At 34.9% G+C, this 22,583-nt stretch overlaps 5 protein-coding genes across 7 annotated transcripts in view; 4 read left to right on the plus strand and 1 right to left on the minus strand.

Annotated features, from left to right (window-relative positions):
* Positions 1 to 4,618, plus strand: part of LOC110415143 (Protein kinase superfamily protein) — an 8,171-nt gene extending 3,553 nt beyond the window's left edge. Inside the window, exons 8-13 of the mRNA XM_021426683.2 lie at positions 1,917 to 2,033; positions 2,133 to 2,214; positions 2,357 to 2,403; positions 2,901 to 2,982; positions 3,325 to 3,424; positions 4,075 to 4,618. Of these exons, the coding sequence (XP_021282358.1) occupies positions 1,917 to 2,033; positions 2,133 to 2,214; positions 2,357 to 2,403; positions 2,901 to 2,982; positions 3,325 to 3,408 (412 nt within the window). The 3' untranslated portion in view covers positions 3,409 to 3,424; positions 4,075 to 4,618. The remainder of the gene's footprint in view (positions 1 to 1,916; positions 2,034 to 2,132; positions 2,215 to 2,356; positions 2,404 to 2,900; positions 2,983 to 3,324; positions 3,425 to 4,074) is intronic.
* A 966-nt stretch (positions 4,619 to 5,584) lies between these two features.
* On the plus strand, positions 5,585 to 10,366 carry LOC110415610 (Acyl-CoA N-acyltransferases (NAT) superfamily protein). Of its 2 annotated transcripts, none has more exons than XM_021427312.2 (6): positions 5,585 to 5,837; positions 6,735 to 6,958; positions 7,043 to 7,187; positions 7,494 to 7,593; positions 7,705 to 7,933; positions 9,966 to 10,366. In XM_021427312.2, the coding sequence occupies exons 2-6, from the start codon at positions 6,837 to 6,839 to the stop codon at positions 10,144 to 10,146; spliced, it is 777 nt and encodes a 258-aa protein (XP_021282987.1). In that variant the 5' UTR covers positions 5,585 to 5,837; positions 6,735 to 6,836; the 3' UTR covers positions 10,147 to 10,366. The 2 variants fall into 2 exon arrangements, with proteins under 2 accessions (XP_021282987.1, XP_021282988.1); XM_021427313.1 differs by lacking the exon at positions 5,585 to 5,837 and adding an exon at positions 6,222 to 6,259.
* A 905-nt stretch (positions 10,367 to 11,271) lies between these two features.
* On the plus strand, positions 11,272 to 12,627 carry LOC110414861 (protein EXORDIUM-like 2). The gene is made up of 2 exons (XM_021426270.2): positions 11,272 to 11,880; positions 12,011 to 12,627. Exons 1-2 carry the CDS (start codon positions 11,346 to 11,348, stop codon positions 12,418 to 12,420), a joined length of 945 nt encoding a protein of 314 aa, XP_021281945.2. The 5' UTR covers positions 11,272 to 11,345; the 3' UTR covers positions 12,421 to 12,627.
* An 801-nt stretch (positions 12,628 to 13,428) lies between these two features.
* THO7 (Tho complex subunit 7/Mft1p) lies at positions 13,429 to 16,381 on the plus strand. The gene is made up of 3 exons (XM_021426940.1): positions 13,429 to 13,570; positions 14,140 to 14,759; positions 15,931 to 16,381. The coding sequence occupies exons 2-3, from the start codon at positions 14,166 to 14,168 to the stop codon at positions 16,060 to 16,062; spliced, it is 726 nt and encodes a 241-aa protein (XP_021282615.1). The 5' UTR covers positions 13,429 to 13,570; positions 14,140 to 14,165; the 3' UTR covers positions 16,063 to 16,381.
* A 3,950-nt stretch (positions 16,382 to 20,331) lies between these two features.
* MYB9 (myb domain protein 9) lies at positions 20,332 to 22,070 on the minus strand. Of its 2 annotated transcripts, XM_021426345.1 has the most exons (4): positions 22,030 to 22,070; positions 21,660 to 21,929; positions 20,767 to 21,543; positions 20,332 to 20,584 (listed from the first exon to the last, which is right to left on the minus strand). In XM_021426345.1, exons 2-4 carry the CDS (start codon positions 21,923 to 21,925, stop codon positions 20,551 to 20,553), a joined length of 1,077 nt encoding a protein of 358 aa, XP_021282020.1. In that variant the 5' UTR covers positions 21,926 to 21,929; positions 22,030 to 22,070; the 3' UTR covers positions 20,332 to 20,550. The 2 variants fall into 2 exon arrangements, with proteins under 2 accessions (XP_021282020.1, XP_021282021.1); XM_021426346.1 differs by lacking the exon at positions 22,030 to 22,070 and having other exon boundaries at positions 21,660 to 21,957.
* Between the last annotated feature and the right edge of the window lie 513 nt (positions 22,071 to 22,583).

The following is a 22,583-nucleotide window of genomic DNA, read 5'->3' on the forward strand; positions in this document are numbered from 1 at the left end:
TAAACTTCCACCACTCCCCATTCCCCTCACTCTCTCAAAGATATAATTTGATTTTCATATTCATTTCTTGACATTTTTTTTGTTTGCATGCATTCATGTCAATTGTAGAGTGAGAATACTCTATTTTAATAGAGCCTTTTTAGTTGCCTACCTAAGGATGCCATTACTTGCAGCTTGAAGTTATCCGTAGGCTCAGTTTCTTTGTTTGTATCTCCTAATACCTTGGAAGTCTGTTGCTATGTGGGATTGTTGAAAACTTTTTAAGTTGAAAGGATCACTTAATCAGACCTTTTATCAATCTTTACAAGATGTCTCAAAAACATTCATAGTCCTTTCTTTAGTTCAGAAATGATTTGTACTGCTTTCTAAATAGTCTACACGAAGATTATTGAAAGTTATTTTCCTTGATTTTCCTTACTAATAATCTAAGGTTCTGCCATGGATATATGACCAATTACTTGCAAATGACAATTGGCTTAGAGCAAGATTCTGTTTGAGCCTTTGCATTGCTATTGCAATGGATGAATGTACAAGACTTATTTACTCAGTGAATGCAATTGGCTGATGATATCTTTGATAAAAGAGATTAGAGCAGGAGTTAATGCTAAGCTGGAGACGTGGAGAAATATTTTGGAGCCAAAGGGTATCAAATTCAGTAGGTCTAAGATAGAAACTTTGGAATCTTGTTTTGTAAAGGAAGATATGGTATGAGCAGTAGTGGGAATTATGAGGTTCTTGTATGCCAGCCAAAAGGAAAATTTTACAAAATAGTGATTAGACCAAGGGTGCTTTATGTGACATTGAAGGTAGGGCTTATAAGTATTAAGACCAACTAAGATGAGTATGGTTGAGATGAAAATGTATCCGTGGATGTCTGGGTATACTAAAGAAGATAAAATTATGAATGAAGGTGTGGTAGAGCAAATTGGAGAAAATGAGGAGATAAATATTTGGTGGTTTTGGCATTCGAGGTGAAGGTCTTAGATTGTTACTACAAGAACATGCTAAACGGAAGATACCTTGATCAAAAGGGCAAAAAGAAGACCAAACCTGATATGGGTGGAAATTATACTAAGAAGGATCTTGCATTCTTTCATCTTATGCAGCATATGATCCTAGTCTTCTACATACAGCACCATAGTCTAGTGTGATCCATGTAGCCAACCTTACAAAATGGGAAAAGGATTTCTTTCTTGTTGTATAATCTAAGTCCAGAAATCTCTTTCAGCAGCATGCCCCCAAAATTTTGGCAGAGTTTTTATCCCTTTGGCAAATTTATGACATTAAAGTATTCAGGCCTTTATATGAATTCCTCGTTTTGAAGAGAGATTTGTTATTTTGTTTTCATTTGTTTCCATCTACATCGTGGGAAAGTTTGGAAATCCAGGGCAGTGGTTTTACTTGATTCCCTAGGATACAATCTGCATTGTTGGCTAAATAGCGGGCAGCCAACTGAGCTTAGAATCCCCTAAGCCAATAAATATATTTTTGTCCTTTAGTTGGCCATTGCAAAATCATTATTTGTGTACAAAGTCATGGTACACACAGTGTAATAATGAGAGAAGGGACTCTGTTATTTATACAAATTTTGGATATTTTAGGTTAAGCCCCTTTTTTATGACATTATGACAGATGGCTGTTTGACCTAATAGGGGAGTAGATCCATTGCTTTTAAAGCTGTAAGATGACACTTTTGAATGCTGCAAAATCGCCATTAACAGTTAGGATTAATATTTCCTTGATATAAGCTTGTGTCATATCATTATCTGTTTCTTAAAAATCAACTTAGCTCTCTCTTTGCTACTTAGAGTATTCCTTGGAAGAGAAGGTAAATACGTTATCAAATATTGCATGGCTTGCTTTAGTTTTTCAACTAGTGCTATCTATATCCAATGACATGGCATTTTGCTCTTTAGATTTTCATATTTGGAAGAAGGACCTAAAACATTCTCAGAGGATCTTTGGAGAAGGGCATCTTCTGCTGGTGCATTCACACCTATGGAGAGAAGAGCCTTTGGAATTGCAGATGACATGTAATGTTTTGATGTTGGTGTCTTGGTGACACTTTATCGTCTGATTCTTCTATCAGCTTTTTATGCCAAAAGTTAATTTCTTTTGTTGTCTCTAGACAGATATGAAGCAGGTCTTCTTTTTGCATACTTGGCTTTTGTTCCATTTTGTGAAGCAGGGATCATGGATAGCCTTTCATTGCAAGTAAGCAACAGTTATATCATTATTTCATTTTAGAATGTTTTGGTTCTGCCCTTTGTATATAAGCATGCTTCAGAACATTACGTAAATCAATAAACTACAAGCAATTCTCTGACTGGACCAATTTCCCCTCCATGTATACCAGCGACTTTTGGAAAGCACTTTCAAACTTGATCTCACAGCTACAAGAGAGTAAGCCTTCTAAATCCTAATGCAAGTGCTCATTGTACTGAGAGGCATACTTTATCTTTATTATCATATGATCATATTATAATTCAGTTTATTGGACAATGGATTGTTTCGTGCCTATTTGTTACGAGGACCTCTTTTGGTTTTTTTGCACTCTACTATTTAGGGCCGTTTGGTTCACTATAATCCAAATAAATTCTTGAGAATTTGGTGATAATCCGAAAATATTACCATATTTGTCACTGTTCACTTGGTAATGTTGACAGTCATTTGACTTTATTGAAGGGGTCAGATTACAACAAAATGTGATAATAACATTACCACTGTGGCAGATGCCTATCTAAGATTACTGAGTCATTCTAATTTCAGCTCAAGTTTTGGGACCATTTTGCCCTTGTTCTAAATTTTTTTCAGACAATTTTACTCTTTCATTGTGCTTTAAGTTTGACTAATTACCTCCCTTTTACCTTTACAGTATTCTTCTGTGTTTGTGTGTGCAGGTATTGTTTGGCAGATGATCGCTTGTTAGAAGCTGTCAAATTTCTAGATCTTGGTGCTGGTGCTGGTTGGGAATTACTTCAGGTTAGTCGCAACTGAAAGCTATATTACAATACTTTGCTCTTCTATATCAAGCGACACAATTTGTCATTTTCTATGACTAGCAAGTGTAACATATTTATCCTAAAACATGGTCAAAGAAGGTTAAATTAATTGCTATTTTCCAAGGACTTTGTATTAATAACGTGCTAACCAGTGGAGGAGGTTAATAGCCAGAGAATACCTGAAGTAAATGTCTTAATTTTGTTTAAATTTAGTTGAACCTTTTTAGGCTAATAAATATGAATTGGATCTTTTTACTCGGAGGAAGTTCATAGCCATGCTTTTGATGCAATTGGGCTCTAACACATTTTTGTCACCTTGCAGGCAATGCTGAATCCAGACTTCCGAAAACGGCCAATTGCGGAAGCTGTTGTCAATCATCAGTTCATGACTGCTAATGTTTTTTGAGTTCCAATGATTTAAGGTAAAATACAGTGCACGTTAAATGTTGTACTCATCACATTTCATTAAATGAGTTTAACATTGTGTTTTTCCATACCAATATATACCTTTACTTATGTGAGGAGTCATTCTCTGTACTTATGATTATCTAGTCACCACAGGTAAATGATACTAGGAATGTTTTTCTTTTCTAGTAGACGTGTCATTAAAACTTTCATTTTGTATGGAAAAAAAGGTCCACCGAATAAAAGCATTTGATTGAGTTCTTTAGTCCTTTAAAAGTAGCCTTTTCTGACAGTGTTGGACATTGAATTTTATTTTGTCTATGCAAGAGATCCCACCCAGCTCTTAAGTGATGATGTGTCTGATGACAATATCTTCTGAACAATCCTCTCTGTCCCTCTTTGTTAAATTATGCCATGGGATTACTGTCTATAGGACTTTCCTCTCAAACGTATTCTAGTTTACATAGGTAAATCATAAATAACCCTATCTGTCTAATTGCTACTCAACAGTTTCCAGTCCCATCCTACATTTCTTGAAAGACCATTAAAAGCTGATCATAATTGGGAAAAAAATTATTTGCATATGTCTATCAGCTATTTGCACTTTCTTTTTTTGGTCTAACAGACCTTGTATGGCGTGCTTCACTTCACTTACTATTTTCTGCAGTTACATATATGCTCTCCGCTCCTGCCTTCGTGATAGGAACGTGTAATTCATTGGTGCTGCATTGTACGCTACTTTTGAAGGAAGAATGACGAATAGTCCAGGTGAAAGTAGAGAAGAAACAGAAGAGAAAAACTGTGCTTATGTGTGTATGCATGCGTGTGAGAGTGGTTGCCTTTTGAAGGCTATTAAAATGGTGAGATGGAAACTCTCTTTAAGCTTAGACGTGGAATGCCATTGCCGAGAAGATAACATTCCTGCGTTTAGTATATCTGAAAAAGCGGCGGGCGGCGCTTGAAAATGATAAACTCACATTTTAGCTACCAACTCTCTTCTTGTATATAAATTGAACTCTGAAATAGCAAAACAGTAGAACAGGGTAAAGAAACTGTCGCAGCAACTAGGAAAGGAAAGCATATTGCCTGGTATTGTCTTCCACTCCACGTATATGGAGATAATGCTAGACGAGTATCTCCTAAGCCCATTGTTCTCACTTCCCTGATACAGACTTGCAATGTATATTTTATGAAACTCTCTTCTTTCTGTCTGTATTTCTCTCAACGAAATCATTGTCAGAAATACAAATTAGTTTTGTTTTCAGGATTTGAACTCGAGAGTTCTAATACCATATTAAGTTAAATGATCGATTATCAACGAAATTTAATTTTCCATAGCTTCAACTTAATTACTTGTTAGTCTTGAAAAGGGAAAGGAAAAATAAGAAAAACGTTTTTATGGAATACTATTATGAGTATAGGATGAAATAGAAGAAAGAAAATATTCTTGAATAATTAAATAAATGAATAAGATGACAATTATATAAGAGAAGAGAATAGATTTTAGATAATTAAATATTATCAAATAATAAATAATGCTTAATCCGCATGACAATTGCGGAAAAACTTTTGGTAAGGACTGAAAATGGGCCGACATGCAAAATTCAGTGCCAGGTTCAAGGTCCAGCTCTCACCTAAACCAGGCCTGAGAAGGGTGTGGACCCAAGCCCGCTAATATTCAAGGCTTAATTGTTGGCCCAATGCTTAATTGTAAAATAATTATAAATATTTTTTATTTAATAATTAATAATGAATCTCATTATTTAAAAATTTAAGTTTTGATTTTTTTCTACCAAAATTATACTTGATAAAAAAATTTATAAATTGTTAATGCAATTAGAAAAGAAGATCATAATGGATAAAAAAAATTGAAGTATTAATTTAAAAATAATCAAAACATTAACAACACGTTTAGATGATTATGAATGGAATAAAAGAAAACTAGATTGATTATTTGCTGAAGATAGAATAAAAGATTAATAGAATAGAATAATTATTATAAAATTTGATTGTGGCAACTTGAATTTTACCAATAAACAAAAAAGAATTTGAAATTTTTATTATTGAGAAAAAATGTTTTTATTATTTGAGAGATTTATCAATTATCTTAAGCTTTTATATGCCGAGGACGCACTTATCTTTCACATTGAGTTTTCTTTAGCTTGGGAATCTAATCAAAGCATCAACATTTATTTTGCTGTTTCATTTATTTATTTTTTAAGCATTTTAACGTCGGCTGTAATTAATCAACAATCAGCAAGATTCAACAAGACAAAAGCCCCGGGTCCGTTGTACAGTCGCATGTTTCTGTCTTTCCCCTTTGCCTCCTTCGCCTCCTTCACTGGTCAACGAATAAAACAAAAACACAAATAACCTTCCGTCTTTCAGTTCTTCACGCTGCGATCGTTGTTGTCGCCTGCGATTCTCTGGGTTAGAAACTTTCCTGTTTTTTACGAAATTTTTTCCAATAGGTTTTTGATTGGTTTGTTTGTACTTTTGCTTTTGCTGAATATATGATCTTTGTTCTTTGGATCTTTTCTGTAATATACTGATTTGGGTTCATTTCCAGCTTGGGTTTTTGAGTCTTTACCCTCGGTTTCCTGGTTTTGCTGGTTTTTGGGTATTTGAAATTTTGGGGTTTTGTTTTATTTGGTTTGTAGACAAGAAAGTAAACAATTTGAGTGGTGAGTTTAGAAAGTGTTTGATTAATGGAGATCAGGGGTTCTCTGGAACTTGGAATCAAATGGCTAGTGGCATGTTTATTGATACTTAACGGTTAAGCTTTCTTTACTTATTTTTTTTACTTTGAAATAGGTGAAAGAAAGACGAGTGAATCTGAGGGTGTTTTTGAGGTTTGTTACTTATCAGATATTTACTTATTTTAGGTTTAGTTGTCTTTCTACTTGTTGTTTGTTCGTAAAAAATTTCTATAGAAGTTAAATCATTGAATTTGTTCTAAAAAAAACCTCTTAATTTATAAATTCTGCAAAAAGATTGTTTGATTTTGCATCCAAACGTAGTTTTTGCCTTATGCTTTTCAAGAGTAAACGCAAGTAGGAAAAGTGACAACTAAACAGTTCAATCATATCATATGAGCAATTGCTTGATGTTGTAATCGGAAAGCTGTTAACCTTTCTAGTATGCTATCAGTTTTTTTTTTTTTTGAAGTCTTCTAATGTTGTAAAGAAGTGTGTACTAGCTTTAAAATGAAGGTAAGCTTTTTCGCCCCTTGTGTCTGTGTTGTTATTGTGTTTTTCAGCTGGTTGGGTGGTGTGGGCTGTATTTGACATCAGAAGTAACTAATTAAATGCAAAATTTTTGTTTCAGTTTTATTGAGTGCCGAATGGCGATTGTGGCTGATGCTGCATAAATGGAAGGAGAAATTTCTTTACAATTTCTCCAAATCTATTACATCTTTTCTGGGGATTAATGTTCCGATCCTCAATGGTGAACCCGAAAATCTCACATCGTCCTTCCATCTGCTATAGGCCTATACAGCCATCTGATTTAGCTATTTTACAACAAATCCACAGTGACGTATTTCCTATCAGGTAAGAACTCATTCTGTTTTCTATTGAGGGTTTTCAATAAAGAGTATTTCATGCATCTTCAAGGAAAGGTATTGATCTCTTCAGGTATGAGTCTGAGTTTTTCCAGAATGTTGTGAATGGACGTGATATTGTGTCATGGGCAGCTGTTGATCGTAGTCGACCCAATGGTCGAAGTGATGAGCTTATTGGATTTGTCACTGCAAGAATTGTACTGGCAAGGGATAGTGAGGTGTGTCATCCATCTGCATTAGTGCATATAATGCATATATGAGATTTTCTTTGTGGTTGAATTGCGGCCTAAGCAGAGTTTTTAACACGTTTCAATAATTAGGACTTATATGATATTAAAGTGTTTGTTATGATTCTAAAATGAATATATTGTTGTGGAAACCTAATACGGACTTCAACCTTTTGCTTCCGTTTTTGGGTCTCAAATATGTCTGCTTTTCCTTTATTAAGTATTTAAATGCTTGCATCTTCTTGATAATTTGTTTCTGAATCATGCTATTCATTTCAATCAACACCTACCTTGCAGATAGCAGATTTGCTCAGGTATGACTCATCCAAGGTGGATCAAACATTAGTATATGTTCTGACACTGGGAGTAGTAGATGCTTACAGAAATCTTGGCATAGGTGCGAGCCTTTTTCTCAATTAATGGTTCTTCTTTCTCCTTCTTTCCTTTTCTAATTTTTGAAATGTATCCTCACCTTATGACCAGCATTTGCTTGGTGTTCAATCAACAGCTACAGCACTTATCCGTGAAGTTATTAAATATGCTTCGAGCATCCAAGTATGCCGTGCAGTTTACTTGCATGTGATTTCTTACAATAATCCAGCCATTCATTTATACAAGAAGATGTCATTCAAGTGTGTGCGGAGGTTGCATGGGTTTTACTTGATCAATGGTCAGCACTACGATTCATATTTGTTCGTTTACTATGTAAATGGTGGTCGTTCTCCTTGCTCACCATTGTAAGTCCAAAATGTACCTTTTGATCAATCACTACCTTATAAAAATATAAAACGTCTAAGTATTTTATAGTAATAATTGTTGAGCCTACTAAAGAGATAACAGGGCAGAGTTGGTAGGGAACTAACTTTCACCATTACTTTTTCATTGTTCATTATAACTACCACTATGTGAAAATGTACATAGTCATTTAAAGAGCAAGGCATACAACTGGAAAAAAGAGAGATCATACCAAGTTGAACAGACAATGTTTAGGGCCATGCTCAACTTTCTATCAAACTTAGGGCATAGACAGATTCGGTCGACTGAGAAACATATGGCTTATGCAGTGGATGGCGTTAACACTGCTACTGTTATGAAAGTTCCAACTGTTATTGTATCCTTTAGGAGTAATAATTAGGATTCAGTTCCTATGGTCTTATCAGGACTCAAGGTGTTATTTTAAACTATGAATTTCAAACCATATAGCTATTTTCTCTTCTTTGCATTTTAAATGAGGTGCATACATAATTTCGTCAATATAGGCATCGACCAGATATTGTTATGCTTCATGAACAAATCTTGCAATTTTTAGGGTTTTGTCAAGTGGAAAAAGGTAAATAGGGTTTATGACTCCAATCATGGCATAGCATACCCTATTATAGTTTTTGCTGGAGTGCTAAGAATATTAAGGTTTCTCTACTTTGTTCAGATCCTAACTGCTGACTACCTATAACCTTTAAAACTGTAAATGTTCTGTTTTTTTTTTTTTTTCAAATGAGATATGATGAAACTGCAGTAATCTTGTGTAAAGAAATACGAAAGCAGGAGTTGAAAGTAATTTATTGTGTTGATCATCAACTTTGTTCTTCCTTGAGCTTTTGTGGCCTGAATAGAATATGGACAAGGCATTTGTTATGGGATTTTATGGAGAAAATACGATGCTTGAGATTGAACGACCATTAAGATTGAGACAGCCAAAAAATTGTGGTTTAAATTTTTTATGTGATTAATGAAATATCTATGCACTGGATGTAGTAACCATGAAGTCTTAGTTTTGAGGCTATTAGTTTAGGATGCTCTAAGCATTTTCATTTTATTCATGTGGTCCTTTTCAAATCAGGCTTATAGTCTGTATATTATCAATTAGTCTGATTACAAGTGGGGGACAATTACTAGAAGAAAGAATTAGTTTATTAGTATTTTTCAGCTGGTGATTAGGGTCTTGAGATTTTTAGATTTGACGGTGACAATTTACCAAAGCTTTGATACCTAGCATTTTAGCTATTCTTTCCCTTGAAATGTTCAAGAAGAAGTCCTCTTTAATCTGGTGTGTTTAGATTTGATGTATTGTCCTTAATTTGCTGGTCACCGCCAGGATGTGGTAGGTATTCTATTACTTATTAATCTTTAGTTCAAATAATGTAGCAATGCTTTTCTTCATTAGCATAATTCTTGTTGTCGACTGACCATGTAACTCTAGAGAATCAGAATGCAGGATCAACTTTTTGCCCTGGCTATAGTTGTTCTATGAACCTGCCATAAAAGCTATATTCCTAATATTTAGGAAGATCTTGCTTTACTAGAGGCTAGAAAGGAGCTTTCTCACAACTTCGCCTTCATATCATCAACAGGATAATACTCACTTCTGTGCACTCTTTATTTTGCTCAATCTGGAAAAGCCTTGAAGTTCTGAGATAAGTCTGCCTGATTTTTGTCAGGACAATTCTTCTTGTGCTGGCTATAATAGCCAGAATATATTCAGGGGAGCCTATAACCCTGCAGAATTATGCTATATTTTTCCTGTTGTTGAGCAAATAGTGCAAGACCTTCGGTTAAGTTGAAAACTTCAATCTTCCTTGCAAGAAACTACTTTTGGGTTGTCTCTTGAAAACATAAAAACTTCCTCATTATAGCAACTCTGGACATCAAGAATCTTGCTTCCATTTGTTATTTTTTCTTCTCCCATTACTGGCATTGCATTAGATTATGTTTGCTTCTTGCAGATGGATAATTGTTATTGTGAACTAACTGTTGTAAACTTGTGATTTGCAGAGAGCTTGTGACAGTTGTTGTTAGTTGCATGAAGAGTGGTCTGAAGTCCGTGGCTGCAAAGCTGAGGCAGAACGAAGAGAAGATGGTAAAATGGCATAAATGTAAAGAAACTCGGGGTCTTATATCTACACAGAATAAGAGAACCATTAAAACGGAGTGTTCAGGATGTGAGTATGTTTAGTAAGTGTAGTACCTGTGACTGACAGATATCATCCAAAGAACAAAAATGAAAATGAAAACTGATACATACTCTCCTTTCTTCCCCTTCTCTCCTAAAAGAAATAAAAAAAAGAAAGAAAGAAAAATTGTTACCTTGTATTAGCTTTTCATTTGCGAAAATTAAATGATTAATTCCAATGTGTATTTATTGAAATTATGTCTTTGTTGTGCCTTGATTTTCACTTATGCTGCATGGAAGAAGACATCTCTGCAGAAAAATTTTCTCCAATTGCCATATGGAATATAATAATTTTTATTTTTAATTATATTCAATAATTTTTTTATTTTAAATTAAATAAGTTTTCATAATTAATAGTTGATTAGTTGTTGTTATGTAAAATATTACGCGTCACATGATATGTTGATATGTCATTATTAATAATAACGTGATATAATGATATAATTACGTGATATATTTTACTTTTTATGTTCGTGTTATGTAAATATAAAATGACAAGTGATATTTTGATTTATTATAATTATTTATTTTTTAATTATAAAGATTTATTTAATTTAAAATAAAAATATAAGAATTTGATTAAATATAATAGAATAAAAAACCTTTAAGTATTATGTCATTAAATCAACGAATGAGATGATGAAGTTTTTTTTTTTTATGAAAATTTGCCATTATTGACATTATAATCCAAAAATAGTAAATACAAATGTGGTATTGTAGGTTTAAATAGGGAGATTCTAGATTGAACATGATCAAGAAGAAAAAAAAAGGAGTAAGCATCAAATCCATGTACCCAAAAATTTATTTATAGTCGTTGACATCAGAATCCATATCAAGGGATGCTTTGTTTGGCGGGAATGACATTGATGTGGGTTACTACCTTTTGACGAGTTCTTACATGTACATTTAACTAAAGAAGGTGTCCCCCCGCTTCGCTAGGATTTCATGTGATAGCATCCATTTTCTTCAATCCAAATTATACTAACTTTAACAAGTCTTAAAATGGACACCTACCGCTGAAAATTTAAGGTTCAACCAATATCCAAGATTAGACTCCCTAAATTAGCGAATCCCCGTATGCTCATAAGCTCATTACCATTAATTGTACTTCACACTTCAGGCATGCAAATGCATCTCAAATCTGCTTTGCGTTAAACTTCGGACGCCTAAACAATTTGCAAAAACAGAGCATATTGGCAACAATGGTATCTTCTCCTCTTTCAATTCGCACCCTCTCTCTTGCCCTCTTCTTTATCCTCTTATTCAATCCTTCCCTCAGCTATGGCTACGGCCCCTCGAAAGTGGTAATGACCCATCATGGCGGCCCTCTCCTCACCGGAACTCTCAACCTAGCCCTGATTTGGTACGGTAGGTGTGGCAGAATCCAAAAGAGTACAATTAGGAACTTCATCAAATCCTTGAACAATGAAGGTGACAGAACCAACCTCCAGCCTCAAGTTTCGAGTTGGTGGAGTGTTGTTGAGAGCTACCAATCCGCCGTGCCAGGAGCACGCTATGGACGACGAAGAAGCCCAAGAATAATTGTGAATGTAGTGAAACAAGTTAGTGATCTCACCTATAAGTATGGGAAAATCTTGACTACCGTAGATTATATTCCAAAGCTTGTCCATGATGCTACTAATGGAGATCCCGACCTCATCCCCGTCATTGTAACCGCGAGAGATGTCACTGTTCAAGGACTTTGCACGGGAAAATGCGCTGATCATGGAGTTGTTGGTAAGTTTTAGTTTAGTTTCCTTTCTTTCAAAATGTTTATTTTTTCCTTTAAGCAAAGAATCCCTCCCTCCTTATAAAGTTGATAAATATAACTAGTATTTAATTTGTTCCTTAATCTTCAACTTTACAGAAAACAACAAGCCATACATCATCGTCGGGAACCCAGAAACCGAGTGCCCTGGATCATGCGGATGGCCCTTCCACCAGTCTGACTATGGGCCAAAGGGCATGGTCCTGCAACCACCAAATGCCAATATGGCAGCTGATGCAATGGTGATTGCCTTGGCAACAGCATTGGCTGATACAGTCACCAACCCTTTTAACAATGGCTTCTACCATGGAAACATGGTCCATGAGGTTGGCCCTGGCTCGGCTTGCCGAGGCATCTTCGGCGGTGGTGCATTCCCTGGAAACCCTGGCAAGGTCCACATTGACCCCACTAACGGTGGAGCTTTCAACGCTCATGGAAACAAGGGCAGAAAGTTTTTGCTTCCAGCAGTTTGGAACCCCAGAACATCTTCCTGCTGGACTCTCATGTAGACTACTGCTATATACATATACACCACGGAGAAAGCGTATATATATATCTATATTCCAGAGGGGTCAGCTCTATGGGGAAGATTTTGAAGATTGAGAAGCAATATGAAGTACATTTCTTTGAAATAGTTTCATGCTTTTCTCTTTCTCTTTTGATACATTCTTAGTATACAAACTAGTACTACAGCTACAATTTTTTTTTCTTTTCAATGCTACACCATGTGAAAAGCTTTCCGAATTCTTTGATGAAATAAAAATTGATTCTAATTACTCACCAAATATTTACATATTTGATCATATTGATTTGTTTTTTTATGATAGTTATTGGTTTGGGAAGGAAATGATATATAAATTACTGTATCTATCTCCTATAAGATGTGAATATGATTTGTATATAAAAATGTAAACCAATGATTATTAATAATTTGAATATAAAATTTTGAGAATTACATGATTTAAATTCAAAAAATTATTAGATCAATAATGATTAAACTTGAATCATTACATAATTAGATTAAGATTTTTTTATCCCACTATCTTCATATTTGATGTAGTTGAAATTATCATTTACATCATATAATTATGATTTGTTGAATTTAAATATTTGAGTGAAAATAAAAAGTATATTAAAAATAAAAAAATAATGGTGGTAACTAAAAGTTAATATATTTGCTGCTATCACAGCATTCCAACTTTATAATTTTTGCAAAATCAGAAGGTTAATACCTCTTATGTTTATTGGTTGGGATAAATATATTTTCTTTTTTTTTGAAATTAAAGAAATCTATTAAAATCAATAAAATTCAGTTACATTCGTTTGAAAAATTATATCTAAAAATCGAGAAAGAAAGAAATAGTAATTCCGTTTTGGTTTGAGATTTTAAAAAACCGAAAACGTCTGTTCGGTTAGTGAAGTAGCTAATATCCGAACCGCCCGACCCGTATGCAGCCCGTGAAACTCGAAGAATTAATGAGAAGCGGCCCCAGAAAGCCCAAGCAAACCAAGTCCAAAAGCCACTTAACCTTACGTTAGGGCTCGCTTTTCGTTCTGTCGAGACTCGAAATTTGAAAGGCGACCCTAAAATCTCCATGAACGAGTTACGACCGAGTCACTCAGCTACAAAATCTTCCTCTCTCCAAGATTTTTGAGTTGGTAATCTATTATTACTTTAATTTATTTTTGTAATTCTGTCATAATTATTAGCATTTTAATTAATTGTCTCAAAGTTTGGAAACATGCTTCTCCGTAATCTTAATTTTATTTATTTCCTAAAGGAGTTGATCTAATTTGCTATAATCAACCATTTATGTATAAAGTTTTAGCTTACTGTTTTCTTTTGATTTTATTGATATATCTTATTTAGCCATTTAGCAAAATTTTAAATCTTAAAACAAAGGGAACAATTTACAATAACGTAAACAAAATCATAATCTGTCGTTTTCTTGTTGGCGAGTTCTTAATTAAACTGTTTGTTTTGTGATTCTGCCCATGTCGTTGCGTCATTTCTGTATTTGGTTGTTGCAATTTTCGTTTGCAGTCTTCTATGAACGAGTGTGTGAAGAGTTTAGAGTGTTATATGTGTCATTATTGAAGAATGCTCAAGTTGATTGACGCATGAGGGTTGTTCAAGTCTGACTTTCTTTGTAAAATGATGTTTCAGTTATAGCTATTGCGGATATGTATGGCATTTTTTTAAAATAGTTCATGAACTGATGTTGCAGGTTTGGGGGAATAATAGTACATTTAGATGTTGGGGAAAGGAAGGAAAGTGTCCAGTAGGGGAGAGACAGTGGCTGCAAATTATGCTTTTGGCCCTGCTGAAGATGATATCATTATAAAACACAGGCTTCTGACCCGCACCACTACCACAAGAGGTGAACCCCCATTGAAGAAACTTCAAAAGAAGTTTACCTCGTTTGTGCTAGAGGTTGAGAAGGATGAAGATAACTATAATGAATGTGCAAAACTTTCCAAGGCTTTCTTACAAGAGTTGTCGACGTTTGAGATTCCTCTTTTAAAGAGTAAAGCTGTTATTGATTCAAATCTTAGAGAGAAAGAGAACTTCAATGAGTTAAAAGATGAGATAAATAGGCAGATATTACAGGCACAGACTGACATAGAAGATCTAAAGAAACAACTTGAGGAAAGTAAGATTGAGAGGCAGCACAAGGAGGAGTGTGAGGCAATTAGGAAATTGATTTCTGCACCACCACCTAGATCAGAGACACAGAAAAGTATAACAGAATTAGAGAAAGAGATTGCAGCATTGGAGGCAGAGAACACTGCTGGTTCAAGGTTGCTAGAGCTCCGGAAGAAACAGTTTGCTCTGTTATTACATGTGGTATGTCAAAGTCTGCTTGTAACTTACTTGCTTTTGAACTGTTCCTGTTATAACTTGATCAAATTGAAGCTTAGTTTGTGGTGCTTGATATTTTGGGTTAGGGAATGTATCTTGATTGTGTGAATATGTTCTTTTGAAATTCCTCTCCATGAACTTAGTCTTCTTCTGTATTATGTTTTACAGATTTAGTGCTCTGGTTGAGTCAAAGATATTTCCTAAACTAGCTTATGCTGCTCGTATTCCATTCTTAGAAGTTGATACCTATTCACCTCATTGCCTGGGTTTCATGTAGACTCTGAATTTTTCTTTGTTTTCTTTTGCACGCTGGCTCTTGAATCTTCCGTGTGGATTTAGTAAATTTTCTCACAAGATGTATATGCGAGAGCTTGACTTATAAATTATGATATTAAGCTGTAAAGATTGGAAAATAAGGAAGAATCCATTACAAGTCAGTGGATGGAACTTATGTCTGTTTCGTTTATCAGTTTTATTTTGGTCTGAACAACTTTATTTTGGATTAGATTTTAACATATTTTTCTAAGTATATGTTTTCAAGGGAAACTTCAGTTACTTGAGCTGGATAAGCAGATTGCAACTAGAAAGTTTCCCATATTACCCTCAATTTAAGCTTGGTCTTTCTATTATTCTAACTCCTACATAGAGCTTTTAAGGTCATGTATTGGCATCAAGCACCACATTGTTGTTGATCTCAAGCAGCAGTTCACCAGAATAGGTTCCATATTCTTTAATGACTTATGCAGACATAATTTGGAATTGAGTTGCTCCATAATGCTTTATTAGGGTCTTTTCTCACATATACTCCTTGCAAAATCAGCCATATCAGAGTATCTTTTCTTGATTTAAATAACATTTTAAGATGTTATCGTTCTTACAATCCTAAGACTGAATATGGTTTTAGTTTTGTGATTGTGCTACTTTAGTTTGAGATGTATTTGTCACCGTTCTCATTTGTTGTTTCGTTCTGCTTTGAATTCTGTTATCCTCAGTGCAGTGCCATTATCTTGTCATTTTCAGAATTTTGTTTTGCATGATAGTGGATAAATGATAGAATGATGGATCTGCAGTATGCCTAACCACTTAAAAGATTAGTTGAATCTGCATGATATGTGTTACTAAATTTGATCATCATGTTACATCAACCTTTATGCAGGTGGATGAGTTGCAAAATACCATAGAGGAGGAACAAAAGAGTTTGATTGAGGAGATGAGAATGGTGACTGAAGAGCAGAAGAGTGGAATGGAAGATGCCAATGGGGGCTCAGAAGCAATGGCTGTTGATTAGCTGGGTGCTGCATCTTAGTTTTGCGGTTGAAGGTTGTGTACTTCTAAATTATGATCTGTTTCTATTCATGCAAATACATTTGTTTTATGGTTCAATGTAGTGAAACATCAGATTATTCTTCACTGTTGTTTGGGATATATTGAGAAAACATTTGAATTACTAATGATCTACAGTCAGCACTCAGCATAGGATGTGAAAAGGTGGCTTAGCCCCTCTTATGTGATACTCTTTGTCACTTAGTCCCTCAATCTTCCTTGTAGTATTATGGTAGTTGTGTAAACAAAATTAATGAATGTAGCTGTTTAAATTTGGTTTCAAATTGAGATTGCAAACTGTATTTAAACTGTGACAACTTGTCTTTTTTTTAACCTTCCATGTGCTCAGTATATGGGAACTTGAATTTTGGGACCTCTATTTGATCTGGTTGTATCAGCAAGATTTCTATTTTGATATTATTTGATCATTAAGTGTCCTGTTTTAACCCTTGGGAATAATGAGTTGAAAGTTCTATTCTGATGTTATTTGAGGGGTTTTTCTTTTTTTTTTTTGGGTGTGAATCAGGTTTTAGAGACTTGCATGTCGATCACTTTTTCTCTCCTTAAAATGCAAAGAATATTGAAAATTGGATTTTAAACTTATTAAATTAGTTGCGCAAACTAGATACATTTGTCGTAATGGAAGTGTATAAAAGATGCATCACTGCTATGTCTGGAAGAAGGCACAATTGTTTAAAAGCCACATCACTACTACGTCAGGAAGAATGCGCAAAAAAACTACTAAATCTTAGCAGAAGACGTTGGGTGGTAAAACGAATTAGCTTTATTTTGTTTGCGGACCAAGTAAGAGCTGGTAGTTGTTGCAAGAGTTGAGTGGGGATTAAATAAGGGCGTTAATTTATTTTTAATTTTTAATTGGGCTGAGGGTTAGGGGGTCAAGTGGGGAATGTGATGAGAGCAGAATAAACCCAGATGACTTCATCAGATCACTTTGCAGAAAGCCAGAAACAGCTAGATCTCATATAAGCATATTAGAATTTATTTAATATGGATTATGACATTTGCCTTTTCTTCTTGTCATGATTTTTGGGTTTTTATTTGTGAATGTATCATGATCTTCACAAATTTTTTTGATTGATAATGAAATGAATTATGTTGGAGGACAAAAAGATCGTTAAGGTTTACATTGTTTAGTGCATGCTTAATGGGCTTCAGATTGCAGTACAACTAGCTTTAGAATCCTTGTGAATCTTAATCACTGTTTTGATGAGATGGTATCTTGTCATTTCTGCAATATTTGAAATGGATGTTTACAGTTGGAAGTAGCAGCCTTGCACTAGAGACTGTCCTCAAATGTCACCTTGCTTGCCCTTTTGCATGATATATCCAAGCAAGCACCAATGCCAGATTTCATTCTTCTATTCAGTTACTTCTCCCTGTCGGTCATTGTGAAGAAATAAAAGATTCAATGCAGTACTTGGAACAAATTCAAGTTCCATGAGACTTCTGCCAACTGTATTTGTCCTATTTGATCTTGTCGATTGTATGTATGAGCTCATTTCCAGGTGATGTAAAGCTCCCATTGCTTTTGCTTCATCAGCTAGCACATTGACCTCCACCTTGTAGAAACTTGCTCCAACATCTTTCCTTTGCAATTGCAATTTGGAATCTAAATTTTTTCAGATGTTGCAGGCTGCAGGGCTTGATGCTTACATGCCAATATATCCAAACTATATTGTAAGCTTAAGGTCTATTCCTGCTTAGCCGGCCTACTATATATTATTCAAGTTGGGGGAACTTGAATTGGACTTTGATTTGCTCGATCCAATTAGAAACTGTTCCTTCCCATAGTGTAGAACAATAATAGAATGGAGGACCGTGCTAGCACCATGCCTAGCTCCCTAATAGAAAATTTATAGTTAAATAGGGTATAATTTAAAAAACATGATGACACAGAAATGTTAGTTCTGCAGCTCCTTAAGCACGAGTAGCATTATTTCCTTATTTGTTTTTGGGTCTATTTATTGGGTTATAAACCAGGTTCGTCTTATCCTCCCTTAATCCCGAGTCTATGATGAAAACATCGTTCAATCCTGACTCTTTAGAATAATCACCAGACAAAGCTGGCTGATACGTTTGTTGGGCTGTAAAACCTATGATTTATAGGCATGGTAGTTGTTAGCGTATCCCTCTCGCACGCGAAATGCAGTAAACCGAGGAAGATCATAACTAAATTTACCATAAGATTGCTATCCACTAGACTGTTAGGTGTCCTGTGTTACTGCTTATGGTATAACATCTGTTAGGGAATTCCCAGCTAATAGAAGCTCTGGAAAACTGAGTTTGCGAGAAATAAAGTGTGATAAGCTTGAGGGATGTGAATTAGCTACTGGTAGCTTCTTATGTGGCCCAGCCACACCACCACAGAAACCCCAATTGCGGCACTAACCTGACCACCGTTACTGCCTCACTTGCCCTTCCAACCTCGCCATCATATCTGCATTTGAGAGAAGATATTGCTGGGTGCGGTGGCTATCATAGCTAGGGTCAATGCATGGTACAATGATGAGTTCTAGCAAGTATATATGTCCATAGACATTAAAACAAAATTTTGTCAATAGGTTACTAGTTCTTGTTGTATTGTTTCAACTTTCGAATTGTTTTTTTCCTTTTTTTTTTTTTAATATCCGGATGAAATAGATATGTCAAATACCCCATTCCAACAAAGCCTAAATTGTTTTAGGAGTAATCGAAATTAAATATCTACTTATAGCAACAGGGTCTGGTGACTAATTATAAGAGGTTTTTGAACCATAAAAGGTCGGGACTGGCCCCATATCTTTGCATTACTATACCTATTCTGGAAGAGAAATAAGAAAGAAAGAAAACTATTGTTATGTAACGTATGATTCAATGAACTTCATATCAATGTACAGAAAGAGAAACAAAATTGAATTTTTGTGAAGGTATCCATCATTATTTAATATACTAATCCTGTGAGGGGATCTCAGCCCATTCTCAGCATTGGATAGTTCCTTACTTTTAGCTGCTGATCATGTTTCGATTGACCTTCCTAGGCCTTAACAATAGTTTTATGCATATCACGTTGTGAAAAAAGACCAAGAACCGTAACAGAATTTACAAATGTATAAATATTTTAATGGAGAGAAAAGCTCTGAACTTGAGTGTTTTTCATGATAAAATTTTTGTGATTTAGCACTGCTATATGTAACAATCAACATATTTGGCAAGGTAGGTAGGGTTAGTTGTTTTCTAAGGTCAAATGGCATACCTACTAAATATCATGGAAGTCCCTTCTTGGACAAGGTTAGCTTGTAAATAGGGATTTCTCCAAAGCTCTCTTATACTTATCTTTGTTTAGAAAAAAAAATATTTATGGTGTGTTTTTTTTTCATCTTTCCCTTCTATCTTAAGGCAAATAATGAGACAATTAATCCTAAGTTGAAATTTAACATCAAATATTTTCAACAACAGTAAACAACATGACAACTTTGATATAACCCCTCTCTCTTTTTGCAGCACAACTTCATTGTTCTAGAAATATCACAAATGGTGAGAGAGACTGTTAGGTCTCTGGATGGCTTGCTTTTATCTATAGCTTTGCATCAATTGCTTCTATTTAGTGGAAATAGTCTTACCTAATAAGTAACAAATAGTCTTGACTTTTTATCAGGAGGCAGATATAACCATCTATTAGTTTAGCAACAAAGCTTTGGCTTACATTATTTTTTTGGAATATTTTATTTCATTTATTTCAAGTGTCATTCTCTATGATCTTCATTAGACTGAGACATTGCCAATGACAACAGAAATACTTCTTGATCATTTGTTTTTTCTTTTGGGTCTTTGGCTTTGTTTCTGTCAAATACTAATACAAGTTTGACATGAATATGTCTCCTTATACATACAAAGGTCAAACCCCTTTTCTAATTCAAGAAAGAACAGGTCTTTTTCACTGATTAATTTCGTGTCCAAATCGATCTACAACTAACTTGTTTTATATTCATCCACTGCTTTTCCCTGTCTCCTCCTCCTCCGCCTCCTCTTTCTGGTGATAGGCATAGCCACGAATGCAAATGGTGCAGAATTAAACAACCATTCAAAATGGAACCACATGTATTTAACCATTCACTTTCCAACATAATCGAATCATTTGACATGTAATATTCAATGGCGTATGATGGAAATCTAAGCAAACAATAAGGATTCAAGAGAAAAGAAGTCTTTCTGAGAAAATATATAGGGAAAAAAACTCCAAGGTGGTATGGCAAATTATACTGTTAAAGAAAAAAATTACACAGAATGATAACTTCGTTTTACTTTACACAATGGCACCTGGCCTGTATTTTTTTTTTTTGTTCCTTGTATATTAAATCTAATGAAAAACCAATTCTCTTAACTGAGCATAGCTGGGTTGTCTACAAGTTATTAAACCAAACTCTTGATATATTCAATGGAAAGCTCCATTTAACTACGACATGGTCCATGACTGTGACGATGCCTGGCTGCAAATGAGGAAAAAAAAATTTATAGATAAATGAACAATACGTATATTCAGCAATGGCAAAAAAAAAAGGGAAAAAAAAGGAGAAGAGAAAATGAGGTAAGCAGTGCATTAATTTAGTCTACAGGACAAATAGACCAATAATTAATATATGCTTTAAAGAAAAATTAATTTCATACTTACTCTATAATATCTCTCCAGTAAGAGTCACTTGCTTCGTCATCCATAAGATCTCCCCAAGCTTCAAAGGTGGTTGAAGTAGATGAAGGATTAGAGATATCATTGGGGTTAATCTTATTTTCGGTTTGATTAACATGAGTGGTGGGATGTCCGGGTGAGGCTGGAACTAGAGCTGGAAGCTGTGGAGTTGCAGTTGGAATTACCGGAGAGGAAGAAGAAGAAGCAAATGGATCATTGTTGTTGGAACAAATTTTTGAGTCTTTCATTGGCTGATGATACTCACTGAACTGATGTGGTTGATGTTGAGAAGCTTCCAAATTAAGAAAATTTGACTGTAATTGTGTAAGTTCATGTGGAGCAAAGGCAAATGGGAGATTTCTGTTTTCTTCAAGCTGAGAATTCATTCTAAGGAGTTCATATAGCTGATTTTCCCGGAAAGATGGCCCTGCTAGAAGGTTCATTGCTTCCATAGTTGGAGTAGTAGTACTACTACTAGTACCTAGGACTTGAAGTATGTTATGCAGCAATTGGATTTTGGCAAGCTGGGCAGCATCTGACTGCAACCTGAGAGCATTGTCTAAAGGAATGTTCATCAGGCTACTAAAGTTGGCAGCAGCAAGCAGCTGTGGCAGGTTAGCTAGAATGTTGAGATCAGTTCTTGGCCTGTGTGTCACTGGATCAATCCCCATTTGAAGAAGCTTCTTCTTCAGATGGGTGTTCCAGAAATTTTTGATCTCGTTATCTGTTCTTCCTGGGAGATGGGTTGCTATGGCAGACCACCTGAAAAAGCAAAACATAGCATTTAAAAAACATATAAAAGATAACCAGGCTGTCGTTTAGGTAGTCGGCTTCTAAACAGAAGTCCAACACAGTGAAGATAGTAAAAGAGAGATTACTTATTGCCAAGAACTGCATGAAGATTGATAATGGTTTGCTCTTCTTCCTCAGAAAACTTTCCTCTCTTAATATCAGGCCTGAGATAATTAGTCCATCTAAGCCTGCAACTTTTTCCACACCTGTTTAGTCCAGCTAGCTTTGGAAGTGCTCTCCAACTTCCATGGCCATGTTTCTGAATGTAATCTACAAGAATACGGTCTTCCTCAGGCGTCCAAGGCCCTTTCTTGAGGCCATTATCATCACCGCCAGGCGATCTCCCCATCATATCCCTGCAAAATCAAAACAGCTATCATCATAAGAAAGTCCTCCACTTTGTTACACTAGTACAATTACAGCAACAAATGGTAGGATATCATAAAGCTTTGAAACCTTTGATTGGATTATTGGAAGAGCCGAACGATAGGATATAGTTAGCCGTGGAAATGTGACTAAGTGGGAGCTTCTTTATATAGTGTGTGAAGTTGATGTTCAGGAAAATTAAAGCGAAAAGGCTTACAGGATACAAGGGAAGTATTTGCCCGTAATTCAACGTGTCATCTTGACATGTATAAAAGAAAATTACTAAGGTATCCTTGTCCACAAAGTTAAGGGTTTAAGGATTTCAACTTCCAAATAAAATAAAATAAACTCTGAATAAATCAATGAAAGTTTCTTTGTTTTCATATGCATTTCCAAGTTGTATAAAAACAATATGTATGTGTATTCCCACGTAAGATTTTCATAACTAAAATTTTAACTACAAAATATTAAAAGATCAAGTGTAACAATCTTTTTCTTTTTTCCATTTTTAGTCAATGATTATTTTATAGTACAATAAAAGGTAATTACTTCTCTTTTAATTATTTCACCTATGTATATTTTAAGATTCAGGTGTCTGCCACAACTTTTTTTATTGAGAGAGACCACACGATTATGACTAACTG

This window comes from Theobroma umbraticum, unplaced genomic scaffold, assembly GCF_002168275.2.
Source record: "Theobroma umbraticum cultivar Fairchild unplaced genomic scaffold, ASM216827v3 scaffold_147.0, whole genome shotgun sequence".
Lineage (NCBI taxonomy): Eukaryota > Viridiplantae > Streptophyta > Magnoliopsida > Malvales > Malvaceae > Theobroma > Theobroma umbraticum.

Bases quoted from the DNA above. Each gene is read 5' to 3' on its own strand.
- LOC110414861 (XM_021426270.2), top strand. From the start codon at position 11,346: ATGGTATCTTCTCCTCTTTCAATTCGCACCCTCTCTCTTGCCCTCTTC. The intron at 11,881-12,010 runs GTAAGTTTTAGT...TCAACTTTACAG, and splicing joins CGCTGATCATGGAGTTGTTG to AAAACAACAAGCCATACATC.
- LOC110415610 (XM_021427312.2), top strand. From the start codon at position 6,837: ATGTTCCGATCCTCAATGGTGAACCCGAAAATCTCACATCGTCCTTCC. The intron at 7,188-7,493 runs GTGTGTCATCCA...CCTACCTTGCAG, and splicing joins TACTGGCAAGGGATAGTGAG to ATAGCAGATTTGCTCAGGTA. The intron at 7,934-9,965 runs GTAAGTCCAAAA...TGTGATTTGCAG, and splicing joins CGTTCTCCTTGCTCACCATT to AGAGCTTGTGACAGTTGTTG.
- THO7 (XM_021426940.1), top strand. From the start codon at position 14,166: ATGTTGGGGAAAGGAAGGAAAGTGTCCAGTAGGGGAGAGACAGTGGCT. The intron at 14,760-15,930 runs GTATGTCAAAGT...ACCTTTATGCAG, and splicing joins TTGCTCTGTTATTACATGTG to GTGGATGAGTTGCAAAATAC.
- MYB9 (XM_021426345.1), bottom strand. From the start codon at position 21,925: ATGATGGGGAGATCGCCTGGCGGTGATGATAATGGCCTCAAGAAAGGG. The intron at 21,544-21,659 runs GTAATCTCTCTT...TTGCTTTTTCAG, and splicing joins CATGCAGTTCTTGGCAATAA to GTGGTCTGCCATAGCAACCC. The intron at 20,585-20,766 runs GTAAGTATGAAA...CCTCATTTGCAG, and splicing joins TACTGGAGAGATATTATAGA to CCAGGCATCGTCACAGTCAT.